The sequence below is a fragment of the Equus asinus genome, chromosome 23 (assembly GCF_041296235.1).
Source record: "Equus asinus isolate D_3611 breed Donkey chromosome 23, EquAss-T2T_v2, whole genome shotgun sequence".
NCBI lineage: Eukaryota > Metazoa > Chordata > Mammalia > Perissodactyla > Equidae > Equus > Equus asinus.
Window position 1 is genome coordinate 39,379,292 of NC_091812.1, and position 13,867 is coordinate 39,393,158.

The 13,867-nt window shown below is 40.7% G+C and overlaps 2 protein-coding genes across 5 annotated transcripts in view; both read right to left on the reverse strand.

Annotated features, from left to right (window-relative positions):
* The window catches only part of RLN1 (relaxin 1), a 60,704-nt gene extending 46,911 nt beyond the window's left edge, over positions 1-13,793 (reverse strand). The window contains exons 1-2 of the mRNA XM_070495476.1: positions 13,741-13,793; positions 11,842-11,928 (exon numbers count right to left, since the gene is read on the reverse strand). The gene's annotated coding sequence lies outside the window, so the exon portion shown is untranslated. The remainder of the gene's footprint in view (positions 1-11,841; positions 11,929-13,740) is intronic.
* Positions 1-13,867, reverse strand: part of PLGRKT (plasminogen receptor with a C-terminal lysine) — a 40,246-nt gene that overhangs the window by 24,919 nt on the left and 1,460 nt on the right. For all 4 annotated transcript variants that reach the window (XM_014860727.3, XM_014860729.3, XM_070495477.1 and 1 more), the window contains 2 exons: positions 13,741-13,858; positions 11,842-11,928 (listed from right to left, as the gene is read on the reverse strand). In XM_014860727.3, the coding sequence (XP_014716213.1) occupies positions 11,842-11,922 (81 nt within the window). In that variant the 5' untranslated portion in view covers positions 11,923-11,928; positions 13,741-13,858. The remainder of the gene's footprint in view (positions 1-11,841; positions 11,929-13,740; positions 13,859-13,867) is intronic.

The window sequence follows — 13,867 nt, forward strand, 5'->3', positions numbered from 1 at the left end:
GTTGACTAACAATGTTCAACTGTCAGAAAATTGTAACAAAGAAGACTTTGTTCTTTTGCACTGCTAGCGTCTCCTCATCCTAAATATCAAAGTAGCAGGACTTTCAAAGGACAAAAATGGAAGGATATGCAGCTCACCCCAATAGCCAGAAAAATACTTTGCTGAATTGATATTAGCCACAAAAGGTCTTAAAATTTGGCTCCAATGCTTAAATGTTTGTGTGTGCTTAAATCATCAAGTTTATCTAAAATCATTGATTTGAGGCAACTTTGAATGATGCAACGTAGTTTTGTTTTGTGCTAGATCAAAATAAGATTACTTATCTTTGAAACGATCACAGTTTATGACATTTGGTCACTCAAGGTGGAACAGAAAACAGCCAAGATGCTCAGAAACATTGCCTGGGAGAAAACGGCTAAGATAACATAAATCGTAACTGACTGCATTACCAATTTTATCTAGATTGTTGCAATGTTTTTTATGAGGGTAGCACACTTTAGCACACTTTTTCATGTTGGAAAATTCTACCAAAGTAGTTCGTCACATGTAATGAGCTGTGCTGTTGGGTCCAAAGATAATGCCACACTGGCCATTCCTTAGGGTCTTTGGTCAGAAGGAGTGATAAACTGGTACTGATTCAGCTCCGTCTTTTTTGCATCACCTTGTGATCAGTGGCAGACATTTCTAAGATTGTCCTCCAGAGTCAAAGGCAGGATCTGTGGCCTTGAAGCAAGGGTAAGGTTGGCCCTTAACTGTGTTAAATCACAAAACAAAGCAAGCAGGCCCACAGGTGTCCTGGAATGTTTACTTGTTTTCGTGCTTTTCCAGCTCAGTTGTCCTCAAGCTTTTATTAAGTCAAGACACACTGAAGCTGGTGACTTATTAGGTTCAGTATAGAATTGGGGAAGGAAAGTTGGTTGGAAAAGCCTTATAGGTAATTTGGATGCACCTGCCCCTTTCCCACTGCTACCATGATGTAGGGGGGTGGGGGCATGTTCCCCTCAACTGGACAATCCCAGACCAATCTCCTCAGCTGCAAGGATGCACATGCACAGATATGAGAAATTGGCCTGGCCTGGGAAGCACTGAACTCACCTCCTAAAACTCTGACATTTGTACTATGGGATCCAGAAGGGAAAAGGCAGCAAATCTCTTGAACAGCCATGCTGGGGAACTAGGGTTTAATAAAACGAGATGTAGGCTGACCACTTTGGAACAAATCTCTTGATTGTTCTATGCCTGTGGTTTTTCTCAGTTTATATTCTAGACATCATAATAACAGTTATATAATCTGCTTTCCTTAGGACTACTCCAGGAAGGGGCTCTCAGGATAAATTAAGTGATACTTGTCAAATTGTTATAGATGCTGACAATAAAGACGCTATCATAATTCTGATTAATCTCTTAGGGTTTATATACTCATATAAATTAATTGCCACTGACAATAAGTCCCAAGGATGTATTTCTTATTTCCACAACTTATCCTAAGTTTTATCTTAAAACTCCTACTCACATTTCCTATTCACTGTATCATTACTGTGAGATTATTACATATATATTCATAAGCCAAGCTGTTTAAGATTAACTCACCTTCTCATATTAGTTAATGCCCTGGCTTTTGTATATATTTTATGAATAAACATTTTAAGCAGAAAGAGAAAAGTATTATGTAAAAGTGAAAATTCTGTAGTCAGACTCCCTGGTTTGAATCTTGGCTCTACTACATACTAGCTGTGTGACTTTAGGCAAGCTATTTAACTTTTCTGGGCTTCAGTTTCCTCATCTATGAAATGGGAATAATAGGATCTCCTTATTAGGTTATCATAAAATAAGAGACTACATAAAATGCTCAGAATAGTGGCTGGCATTTAAAAAGCACTTAGTAAAAATTAGCTATTATTATTAGTGATGTTTCTTTATTAAAATAAATTATGAATTTAAAAAACTATCTGCAACATTATATTAAAGAGACCTCACTCTGCCATTTTCATTTTCCCTCTTGGTGGGGTTAGGGGAGTACAATATCCTTTATTTTTCTCCTACCATCTATCCAATAACAAGAAATAGCTGGTTTGAACAATGAACATCTCATAATAATATGAAATAAATTAAAAAAAGACTTCTGTGTATTTTTTATACCTCCTGTTGATTTTTAGTATAGTTACTGTGAAGGGTGTGAGTTTAAAAAAAAAATAGCTCTAACACTTAAGTAATGTTGCTGTAAAATTTCAACAAGGCAAATATAAATAATTCTAACCACTTTTTCATAACCCTACTCCACAAGGCAGTTTCTTCTATAATTTAATATGGTCCCTCAAAATTAATCTGACTTTTTACTTAGAAACAGATGATATGTGCTAAAAATATTAATTTCAAGCCATATTTGTTTTGAGGCAAGTTTGAACATGAGGACTTTAAAGCTTAAGTCATATGGGTGATTTTCCTTTCTTGAAAAATTTTTCTGTAAAGTGCAAACAAATAAACAAAAAGTAGAATGAGAGTTGCAGCTGTAGACCTCATCCCTTAACATTAGCATCTGCTAATCTATCCACAGGCTTTTGGTAAAAGTGTTTTTTGGCATGTATTATAATAAAAATCAATTCCACCATAAGAGCTGAGTTTAATATTTTCAATTTTTGTACCAAGGTGGGCACAGAGGAACACATCTCTGTCCTCTGGGTCAGGTTGCAGGAACTTTTCAGAATGACTTAGGTTCTGCCATGGCTCTAGAGGGGACACTTGCAAATGTCTCTCAGTGTGTCATGCCCAGTGGAATTGGGAGTGCCTATGAGAGGCAGCGTGGCTGACTGGCTCCATTACCAGGGTTGATTATTTAAAGTGCTAAACACCCTGCAAGTCAGCGGGGAAAGAAAAGCACATGGCTGGCCACAGAATTGAAGCTATAGAGACGAGGAAAGATAAAAAATGACAGAATGAAAAATGAATAATGAAATTAGAGATGTAAGAAAAGAATGAAGTTGTGACTATGAGCAAATAAGAGAGAGGAAAGTAGATAAACGGGAAAGAAGGGAACATTTATTGAGCATCTTATCTGCCATAAAAGCTAGTACTTGGGTATCCTCCCCATCTTAGTGATGAAGCTGAGGCTCAGAGAGCCTATGTCATTTATCCAAGGTCATACAACTGGTAAGTGATGAAGCCAGGGTTGACCCCAGGTATGTCTCACTCCAATGCCTGTGAACTTCCCATTGCACAAAGAAGAGTAAATCCACAGTCCTTAGTTGTCAGATCCTGGCCTTAAATACAGAAGGCAGCATTCTGGGGCCCAGTTTTCCTTTCTAGATTTCCCATGTGCCACCCCAACCTGCCTGGAAGTTGTGTCATTCTCTCTCTTACTACTCTTCAGTCTCACACATTTCAGAGTAAGAATGTCCCTCCATCAAATGCACTGCCAACATTGTCCCTTGCCAAATAGGCAAGGAATTCAACTGCAAGAATTTTCTTTTCTTCTTTTTCTCCCCAAATCCCCCCAGTACATAGTTGTACACTTTAGTTGTGGGTTCTTCTAGTTATGGCACGTGGGACGCCGCCTCAACGTGGCCTGACGAGCAGTGCCATGTCTGCGCCCAGGATCCGAACCAGTGAAACCCTGGGCTGCTGCAGCGCAGTGCGCAAACTTAAACACTCAGCCACAGGGCCAGCCCCTGCAAGAATATTTTTATAATCATTTACAGGAAAATTTTTAATATAACTGAAATATTTCCTTTTTTCACAAAAAAATATTTAGTCTATAATTCATTTATAAACTCCCAGAAGACATAAAAATAGACTCAAAGAAATGGAAAAATATCCCCTGGTCTTGGCTAGGATGACTCAACAGTTCTTCCTAAACAAATGTATAAATACATGCAATCACAGTTAAAAAAGTCAACAAACTATTTCATAGATTTGGACAAGTTGATACTAAAGTTTCTATGAAAAAGCAAACATGTAACAAATATTGAAAAGATAAACTACAAGGTGTACTGGCTTAACTAGGTACTAAAACATACTATAAAGCAGCCACAACGACAATAGTGTGGTACTGGCACACGAATAGACAAATTGGCCAGCGGAACAGCGTATCTAGAGACAGACACAAGTCATATAGAAGCTTAGTAAAGGCGACATCTTAAATCACTGGGGATAAAGATGGACTTTTTAATAAATGCTGTAGGTACTACTAAGTAGTCATTTGGGAACAGATAAAATTGGATCTATATCTCACACCATATGTGAGAGCAAACTCCAAACGGATTAGGGATCTAAATATAAATAAATGAAGCTATTCAAGTACCACAGGGAAACAAGGGTGACTAACTCTTTAACCGTGGGAAAGCCTTTCTAAATAGAGATTCAAAATGCAGAGGCAATAAAATAATGGATTGTTGAGGCCGGCCCCATGGCCAAGTGGTTAGAGTTCCGCACACTCCGCTTCAGCGGCCCAGATTTGCGGCTTAGGGTCCTGGGTGCGGACCTACTTCACTCATCAGCCATGCTGTGGAGGTATTCCACATACAAAAAATGGAAGAAGATTGGCACAGATGTTAGCTCAGGGCAAATCTTCCTCACCAAAAAAAAAAAAAAAAATTAAAAAATAATAAGGATTGTTAATTTGAGTTAATAAAATTAAAAACATTTTTTTCATGGCAAAAACCCCTCCCTAAACAAAGTCAAAGACAAATGACAATCTCAGAGAAGATATTTGCAATGTATTCCACAGACAAGAGGTCAATATCCCTAGAGGATAAAGAACCCTTAGAAACTGAGGGACAGAGGACAAAAACCCAATGAACAGACAATTCACAAAATCAAGATATATGATTTCTCTCAAACATGTGATAAAATGTTCAAGTTCACTCATAATTAAAGAAATGCAAATTAAAACAAGACTGAGATATCATTTCTTATCTATCAGACTGGCAAAAATTAAAAAGCAAAAACTTTTTTAAAAATTAAAAAAAAACATTTTAAAAGTCTTTTTTGGTGGGACTTTGGGAAAACAGGCACTCTCAAATTGGTACAACCCTTCTGAAAGGAAATATGGCAATACCCAACAAAACTACATAGGCACCTGCCTTTGACCCAACAATCCCACTTCTAGAAATCTATCCTGCAGATATACCTCCAACAGTAAAAAATGTGAAAGCACAGAGTTATTTATTGCAGCACTGTTTGTAATAACAAAATATTGGAAATAACCTAAGTACCTGTGGTAGGCAGAATAATGGCCCCCCAAAGAAGTCCAAGTCCTAATCCCCAGGACCTGAGAATATGTTACCTTACATGGCAAAAAAGGAACTTTGCAGATGTGACTATATTAAGGGTTTTGTGATGAGGATATTATCCTGAATTATCCAGGTGGCCCCAATGTAATAAGTGAGGGATGGAGGCAAGAGAGTCAGAGTTAGAGAGAGATGAAGATGCTACACCGCTGGCTTAAAGAAGGAAGAAGGGGACATGAGCCAAGGAATTCAGGTGGCCTCTAGAAACTGGAAAAGGCAAGGACAGGGATTCTTCCCTAGACTCCAGAAGGAAATGCGGCCCTGCTGACACCTCGGTTTTCATCCAGTGAGACTCATTTCAAACTTCTGGCCTCCAAAACTGTAGGATAATTAATTTGTGTTGTTTTAAGTCACTAAGTTTGTGATAATTTGTCACAGCAATAGGAAACTAGTATAGTGCCCTAGTAAACATAATTTGAATAAATTACTATATATCCACACAATGGAGTACTATGCAACTGTCAACAAAATGAGGAATATCTCTGTGAACTGATTTGGAGTGAATATATTGTAGAAAATGACAGCCGGGTTTCTCATTGTCTGAGAAAAAACTTACAAATAAAGAAAGGGGAAAGCCTAGAATGAAACATCATACTGGACTGGAATCAGAGGTATCAGCATGAATTCATAGTTTAGAATATATATACTTACAGGTAGACATGGAAATAGTATAAGTGTGTGTATATGCATGGTTTGTATATGTGCACGTCTTTGCTGAGAAGATCTAAGAACAATGGCCATAGCAATAAGCATAGCTAGAGCCAAGATCTTGACTTCTAAATACCATTCTCTAATAAAAGGAACTAGGACTTCTTGAATAAGTGATTAGTTCCAGGCCTGTGGCAGGGGCAATCTATATGGAATATCTTATCATCACAGAATATAAGCAAGTAGTCAAAAAAGGATGGAATATGCCAAAAGGACATAGGAGCCAACTGGAAGGAGTTCCCAATAGCCAAAGCTGGAACAAACTTAGGGCACAAAATAAATAAGGATGGTACTAGATGATAACCTATATGATAAAATGTCCATGAGAACACATTGATATAAATAATTGAGTAAATAAATACATGGAGAAGGGGACAGCTTTTCCAATGAACATATATAGAAGGAATGAAGGAGACACAAATCATCATTAGGCAAACACCACAGTAATAACTGTTGCATGTAAGATCCCACCAATGAATATTAGGGTGTGGACATCTTTAGCAGGCCAGTGTTCTACCTACCACATACATACACACAAACATCTGGTTATTTGCACCATACATCACCATCTACCCACCAAATTAGATGAGAACTTCCTTGAATATAGAGCCTTATACTTTACACATTTCTGAATCCTGCCTAGCATTTAGCACATTATTTTATATATATTAATACTATATTTTTAAATTTATAACTATATGTCATTTGCTTAACACCAAACTCTAACAATATACATATAGGTCAAAGGCTGACTCTCGTATTATGTTTTGTTTTTTTAACCTTTAGTTTGTTGCCTGCACACAGTAAAGAACAAAGAAACTGCTTGACTAATCTTTATATGGACCATAAGTGCCTTGCCCACATAGTATGATAGCACAGCAAGGACCTATGGAATCTTTTCTTCCCTCATTCTTTCTGCTTCCTGCTTCCTGCTTCCAGTTTCCACCCTATTGTATAACATCAAAATGCTTTTCCAGCCACTCAGGTGATATAAAATTAGTTTAGGTGTGCCATCTAGTGGCATTTTAGTGAAGTACTCATTTTCGCCTCAGTGATACTTTGCTGAGCGTAGACACCCATCCACCAGCCTCAGTAACAGAGGCCGGACAAAGCAGTGGGAAACTGAAGGTTGCTGATGATCTGAAAACATCATTATAACTAGTAGTGTGAATCCCCTCCAGCTCAACTTGAACCAAAATTGTTAATAAAAAAAAAGGAAACTTTTTTATTTGAAGCCTTTTATAAATTTCTATTAACCAGACTCCAGTGATTGATTTAAGTTCATGATGAACTTACCTAAATTGAAAACTTATTTGGTTCCATCTCCAATATACAGTATATTTAATCACTGGTGGTCATCCCTTACACTTATGTAACATCATTGAAAAGGAAAGAGCAAAGGTTTTCAACCCAGGCTGTGCATTACAGTCCATCCGAGAGCTTAAATCAACATCTGCCAGCCACGAAGAGATCCAATTGATCTGGGTGGGACCTAAACATCCGAAAGCCCCTGGGTGAATCGAATGTACAGCCAGAGTTGAGAACCTTGTCACTGGTATAAGATGTAGCTGAATCTCTAATTCTGGTCCTTTCCTCTGAAAGAAACAAACAATAATATGGAATTATTGAGTTACGATTTATCTCTTTTTTTTCACCAAAAAAAAAAAAAAGTAGAACTAACAAAAACCTACTGGGAAAAGGACTCTAGTTAATAGGCTTTTCTTTAATAAAAGTTTTGCTTTATTTCTCCTATTTACTCTTTTTATCAAGATGCCATTAAATAAGAAAAAAACCAAAAGATATGCCATCACAGGCTAAAGATATTAGTGGGTGTGGTGTTTCAATCAGGATTTTTAAAACTTTCCCCTTTGAGGGGCCAGCCCCGTGGCCGAGTGGTTTAAGTTCGCGTGCTCCACTTCGGTGGCCCAGAGTTTCTCCAGTTCGGATCCTGGGTGCAGACATGGCACCGCTCATCAGGCCATGCTGAGGCGGCATCCCAGATGCCACAACTAGAAGGATGCACAATTAAAAATATACAACTATGTACCGGGGGTGCTTGGGGAGAAAAGGGAAGAACAAAATCTTTAAAAAAAAAAAAAAATTTCCCTTTGAAAAACTTTCAAAGACATGTCCTCTTCTACCCCAGTGTCCCATTGCTTCCATTTACAGTCCTGCTCAGTCCTAGGGGCTCTAGGACAGAAGGTCAATTCCAGTCCATTGCAGGACAGAGCAATGGCTCCAGCTGAGGCTGAAAGAATGATGCCCCTGAACCCCAGTGCTCTCCGGATGCCAGGGGTGCACAGGGGAGGAAGCAGTACCAATTGTGGGTTGAGGAGGTGAAGGGCAAAAAGTGGTCCTTGCTCCTTTGTGCTCCCCAGTCTCTCCCAGCTGAGAGAGAGCATAATCTCCTGAAACTATTAAGATAACCTCTGAAGTACCTATGTTAAATTCTTTGGTCTGTGTTCCCACAGGGAAAAAAAGCACTGGAATTCAACTGACAGAATTTGAGCAAAGTTTGCAGTGAGGAAGGAAGGAAAATTAAAGCAACCTTTGAGCTGATTCAAGATAGCCCAGTTGTGTCCCCCACATATAAATGTATAATGAAATCGATATGTTACTTGCTTATATTGTAAATATTCATAGTGATGAAAGGACATTCTGCCATTCAGGGATTCCCTGACCCTGATTCCAGATGGCCTAACAGAAGCAACATAGAATCCCAGGGGGAAAAAGAAAAAAACCACAGCCCATCTCCAGGAAGGCCATTTCCCAGTATAGCAGCGCCACCTGCCGAACACTCGCACCAAATACATCTGTATTAGTTTCTTGGTGCTGCCATCAGGAAGTACTGCAAAGTGGGTGGCTTATGCAACAGAAACTTATTGTTTCAGTTCTGGAGGCTGGAAGTCCGAAATTAACGTGTCAGTAGGGCTGGTTTCTTAACAGGGCTGTGAGGGAAGGATCTGTTCCAGGCTTCTCTCCTTGGCTTGTAAACGGCCAACATCATATTCACATGGCACTCTCCCAGTATGCATGTCTCTGGGACCAAATTTCCCCTTTTTATAAGGACATCAATCATATTGGATTAGGGCCCACCCTAGTGACCTCATTTTAACTTGATTAACTCTGTGAAGACTCTGTCCCCAAGTAAGGTCACATTCTGAGGTAGTGGGAGTTAGGGCTTTAACATATGAATTTAGGGTAGACAAAATTCACCCCATAACATCCCCTTTCAAAAAGGGGAGGCAGCTGTTGGCCTACTACCGAGCTTTTGTTAAGGATGAACACCTGACCCAAGGGGGCCTTATGACTCTCAGGCCTGACATCCCGATTTTGGAGTGGGTCAACAAGCACCCGACAACCACAAGGAAAGGGCCCATTTGCTGGTAAAATGAAAATATACTTGAGGGTATGGCTGGCTTGGCCCTATCGTCATCTCAGTTTTGTATAGAGGAGTAATAGCTACCCCTTTGGGAAAAACTTTATTCCCCACTCTGCCGCCTGAAGCAACGCTACTGGCTCAGTAGGGCCCTTGGATTCACAGAGATTCTCCTAAATGCCCAGGCCTCGTTCATCTTTGGTTCAACTAAGCTGAAAACTTATGGTGCCAACAGTGTTTCTGCCAGTTTGACCTCAGCGCCAGTTATAGTGGTCGATGGGATCAGTGGACAGAAGTCAAGGCTGTTCTCAAAGCTCTGGTAGGTCGGGCTGAGGGGCAGGTAGTTGAGAGCGGCAATAAGCCATGAGCCCTGAATGTCCCAGCACATTCTTGCTGGGTAGGCCAAGAATGCAAGGCTCAGACTGCTCTTTGTTCAGGCTGTTTCTCTGGGCTGTGTTTGCAGTGAACAACCTTGAGGAATGAGGTAACCCCTTCCACCAACTCCACCAGCTCCCCACTCACTATAAAAGCAGCAGATTCCCCAAACCCAGGGTTCCTCAAATGTGCCACAAACCCACTGAGTGCACTACACCTACTTAGGCCCAAGTTTATCACCTCTGTGAGGCTTGAGGGGCATGGGGGATTGACACCAACCTCATGCTCATGCTGCTTGCTGTGCTATGAGTAATAAAGTCCCCTCTCTCTGACGTAGGTGTCTCCTGTGTTCTACAGCATCCATGAGATAGTATCAGGCTAATGTGTCAGCTTGCAAGTAGGGTAAAATCCCAAACCCTTCACACACCCTGACTTCATGAGGACTGACATAAGAGTAAAAGCCCTATAGCTTCCGGAGGGCTTGGACAAGGACTCTCTGAGCATGTGACATATTTAACTGGTTCAGACACCTAACGTTTGGTCTCCCTTAGGTGACTTTGCTCTGTAACAATAATTCAGTTGCCCATTCTTTCAATTATTCCATTCCTCAAAAAGAAGTTTTTACACTGCACAAGACACTCTGATCACTTTTTTTTTAAAGATTGGCACTTGAGTTAACATCTGTTGCCAATCTTTTTTTTTTTCTTCTTCTTCTCTCCAAAGCCCCCAGTACGTAGTTGTATATTCTAGTTGTAAGTGCTTCTGGTTGTGCTATGTGGGAGGCTGCTTCAGTGTGGCTTGATGAACAGTGCTAGGTCCACATCCAGGATCTGAACCAATGAACCCCTGGGCCACCGAAGCGGAGCATGTGAACTTAACCACTGGGCCATGGGGCCCATCCCTGATCACTTTTTATTAGCAATAACAACAACAGCAACAACTAATACTTATAGAGTGAGAGTCATTGTCCTAAAGACTTGAGCCTTTGTTCTGTACACTCTCTGTAAACTATCATCTTTACTCCTGAAAACAACACTTGAAGAGGATACTGTCACCTCCAGTTTACAGATTAGGAGACTAAGGCACAAGTCATAGTTGGTCAGGGGCAGAGGTGGGATTCAAACCCAGGCAGTCTGGCTTTAGTCCTCACTTTGAACCACTCACTATGGTCTCACAGTAGGACCGTCTCCTCCCAGGGCCAGAATGAACCACAGAGGCCTAGAGATCTTTGTCTGAAATCTTAGGAAAACAATTCTGGTCAAACTTTTAACACTTCATTTTGACATATGACATTTTAAAATACTTTTTGACAACTTATATTAGGCAATTAGACAGTCTTCTACTTTGCTCTGATCTTTTCTATCCAGCCTATGTATAAACCCAGTGTCAAGTTTTCACACTCTGTATTAATTTCCTATTGCTGCTATAACAAATTATCAAACTTAGTGGCTTAAAACAATAGGACAAATTTATCATCTCATAGTTCTGGAGGTCGAAGTTCCAAATGGGCTGGTGGGACTGTGTTCCCTCTGGAGACTCTAGGGGGAGAATCCATATCCTTGCATTTCCAGCTTCTAGAGGCTGCCTGAATTCCTTGGCTCATGGCCTTTTACTCCATCTTCAAAGCCAGCAGAGTAGCATCTTCAAATCTCTCTCTCTGATGTTTACCCTCTTGCCTCCCTCTTTCCCTTATAAGGATCCCTGTGATTACACTGGGCCTATCCAGATAATCCAGGATCTTCCCCATCTCAAACTCCTCAACTTAATCACATTGCAAAGTCTCTTTTACCATGGTAACATATTCAGAGGGGATCAGGATGGAGATATCTTTGGGGAGGGGCCACAATTCTGCCGACCCTGGACTCTAAGCAGTTATTTCTTTCCGCAGTATAGACATTTTTACACAAATACCTGGATTGGAGATTTAAACAAGCCCATTCACCAGATAAATAACAATCCATTTCATCTTGGCTGTGAGGACAGAGCTCCCAGAGCATTAACCTTTTGGGTCAAAGAGAACATACTGCTGGAACACGTGTGGCAGAAACTTGAACCACTGTAACAACATAAAAGCTTAATCATTTGAAAATGTACCTGAAGTCGAGCATTCATAAGCATGAACTCCTGTTGGTTTTTCATGTTTTCATTCATAGATTTTGAAAATATAAACCCCATCTTGACCTAAAATGTAAAAAAGCAAAGATGCTTAAAACAATATATTCTACATGCATCCTCATATGCTCTGCTTTGAGCTACCATGAGCATATAACAACACACACACAAAATTTCTGACCTGGGAAAACCGTGTGGATTCTAGTCTTTGCTCCTAACTAGCTCTCTGGCCTTAGGCAAACTTAACCAGCCTGGCCATCATTTATTTACCTAAGACCACCTGATTGAACTAGATGATTCTAAAATCTTCTCCTGCTCTAAAGTATATGGCTCCATGTTTCCTGATTTTGCTTCCTACTGTAAATCTTGAAGAACTGAATAGTTTAAAACAAACCAACCCAAAAAAACCCTCTCTTTTTGTGAGGGACAGGGTGGATACCATCCATCCTTTTACTTCTATGCAGTCTCATGAGAGAACTTTTGCTTCTGAGGAGCGGTGAGTCAGAAGATGCTTTGTGCCCCTCGGGGGCGGGTTTCTCTGTGCTCCTTGCATTTGTGTTTCAGGAAGTTTTAGGTGTCTCAAGGTCACTGGACCAATACTCTTCCCGTAATCCCTGCCCCTATCCTACACACTTCCTATTTCCATGCACCCATTGCTGACATCCCTTGGCCATCCTCCTCTAGCTTCACCTTTGTTCTCTTTAAGCTATTACTGAAGTTCTCAAAAGGGGAAAAACAGGAGACTTAAATGTCGTGGGAAATCCAATTTTTAAAAGAATACTTAGTATTGTCTATCTTATTTATTTACTTAAGAAGTTAAGTAGGCTGTCACTTCTAGGTGAACCAGAACTCAAATTTTTTGTTCTTAATCCACTTGGGTAAGTACAGAAGACCTTCAGTTAGTTGTTGATTTTACTTTCAGAAGACTGCAAAACTCAGGGAAGTTACAACTGTTCTACCTTCCTCAACAATGTTGCTGATTCTCTTTGATAGGCTGTAGAGCAGGCTTGTGAACCTCAGGTCAGAGTGGCAAGTCATAATGCTTTCTATCCAGGATTCACAGAATTCTGCAGGAAGTCCAGAAGAGCTCCTATTTTCCATATCCTTATCAGGAAACCCTGGGTTCTGACTAACTGGGGAGAAGACAGGGGAGAGGGAGGGCATTTCATGCCACGTGGAATGGGTTATCCCTGCTAATGGGGCTCCAGGTGAGTGGGAACCGCAAGCCAGACTTCAGTGGCTTCCCTGTATTCTGGCCAAAGATGCACCCTGTAATTACAGGGACCTCTGAGCCAGAGTCAGCTTCAATGCTGGGCACAGGCAACCACTCACCAGAGAGAAGGGGTGCAGCCCTGAACAGGCCTGGGAGGTCATGAGGTTTCTCTCCCTCTCTGCCACTGCCCCACTGCATCCTATGACCAGAGTTAGAGGCTACCAAGGGTGGGAAGATCTAGCAGAAGTTCTCTCCTTTTCTCCAAACTCTGACAGGCACATGTCAATTGTCTCCTACAGCAGAGCTTGCTTGAAGGCAGGAACAATATATTACCCATCTTGGCAGTCTCCATGGTGTCTCTTTCCCATAAATGTTTGCAGAAAGCATGAGTGATACAAGAGAAAGCATGGCTCAGGCCACTTGCCATTTCTATTTGTCCTCTGCACATGGAAGTAGATGATTGAGTTTTTACATATCCTGCAAACATTTATAAAGAGAACAACTGTCCTTTAATCCCGTTCCTACACACACCCTGCATGTCACAGAGCTGTGTCTCTGACAGTGCCCCTATTTATAGAGGGTAGGATCCCCCCTGAAATGCAGGGACAGTCCTCATGTCAGCCATCTAAGGAAGAGAAACTACTTGGAAAGTTAGGACCTAGGCTTACCTCTTTCTGGGCTTTGCTTTCTTGTAGTCTGGATGTTTTGTTAATGACACTCCTCAGAGTTAAAGCTGGAAGCCAAGCAGGTAGAAGAGCTTACCCGCGTCCTCTGCGGAGACCAAACCTGTAAATG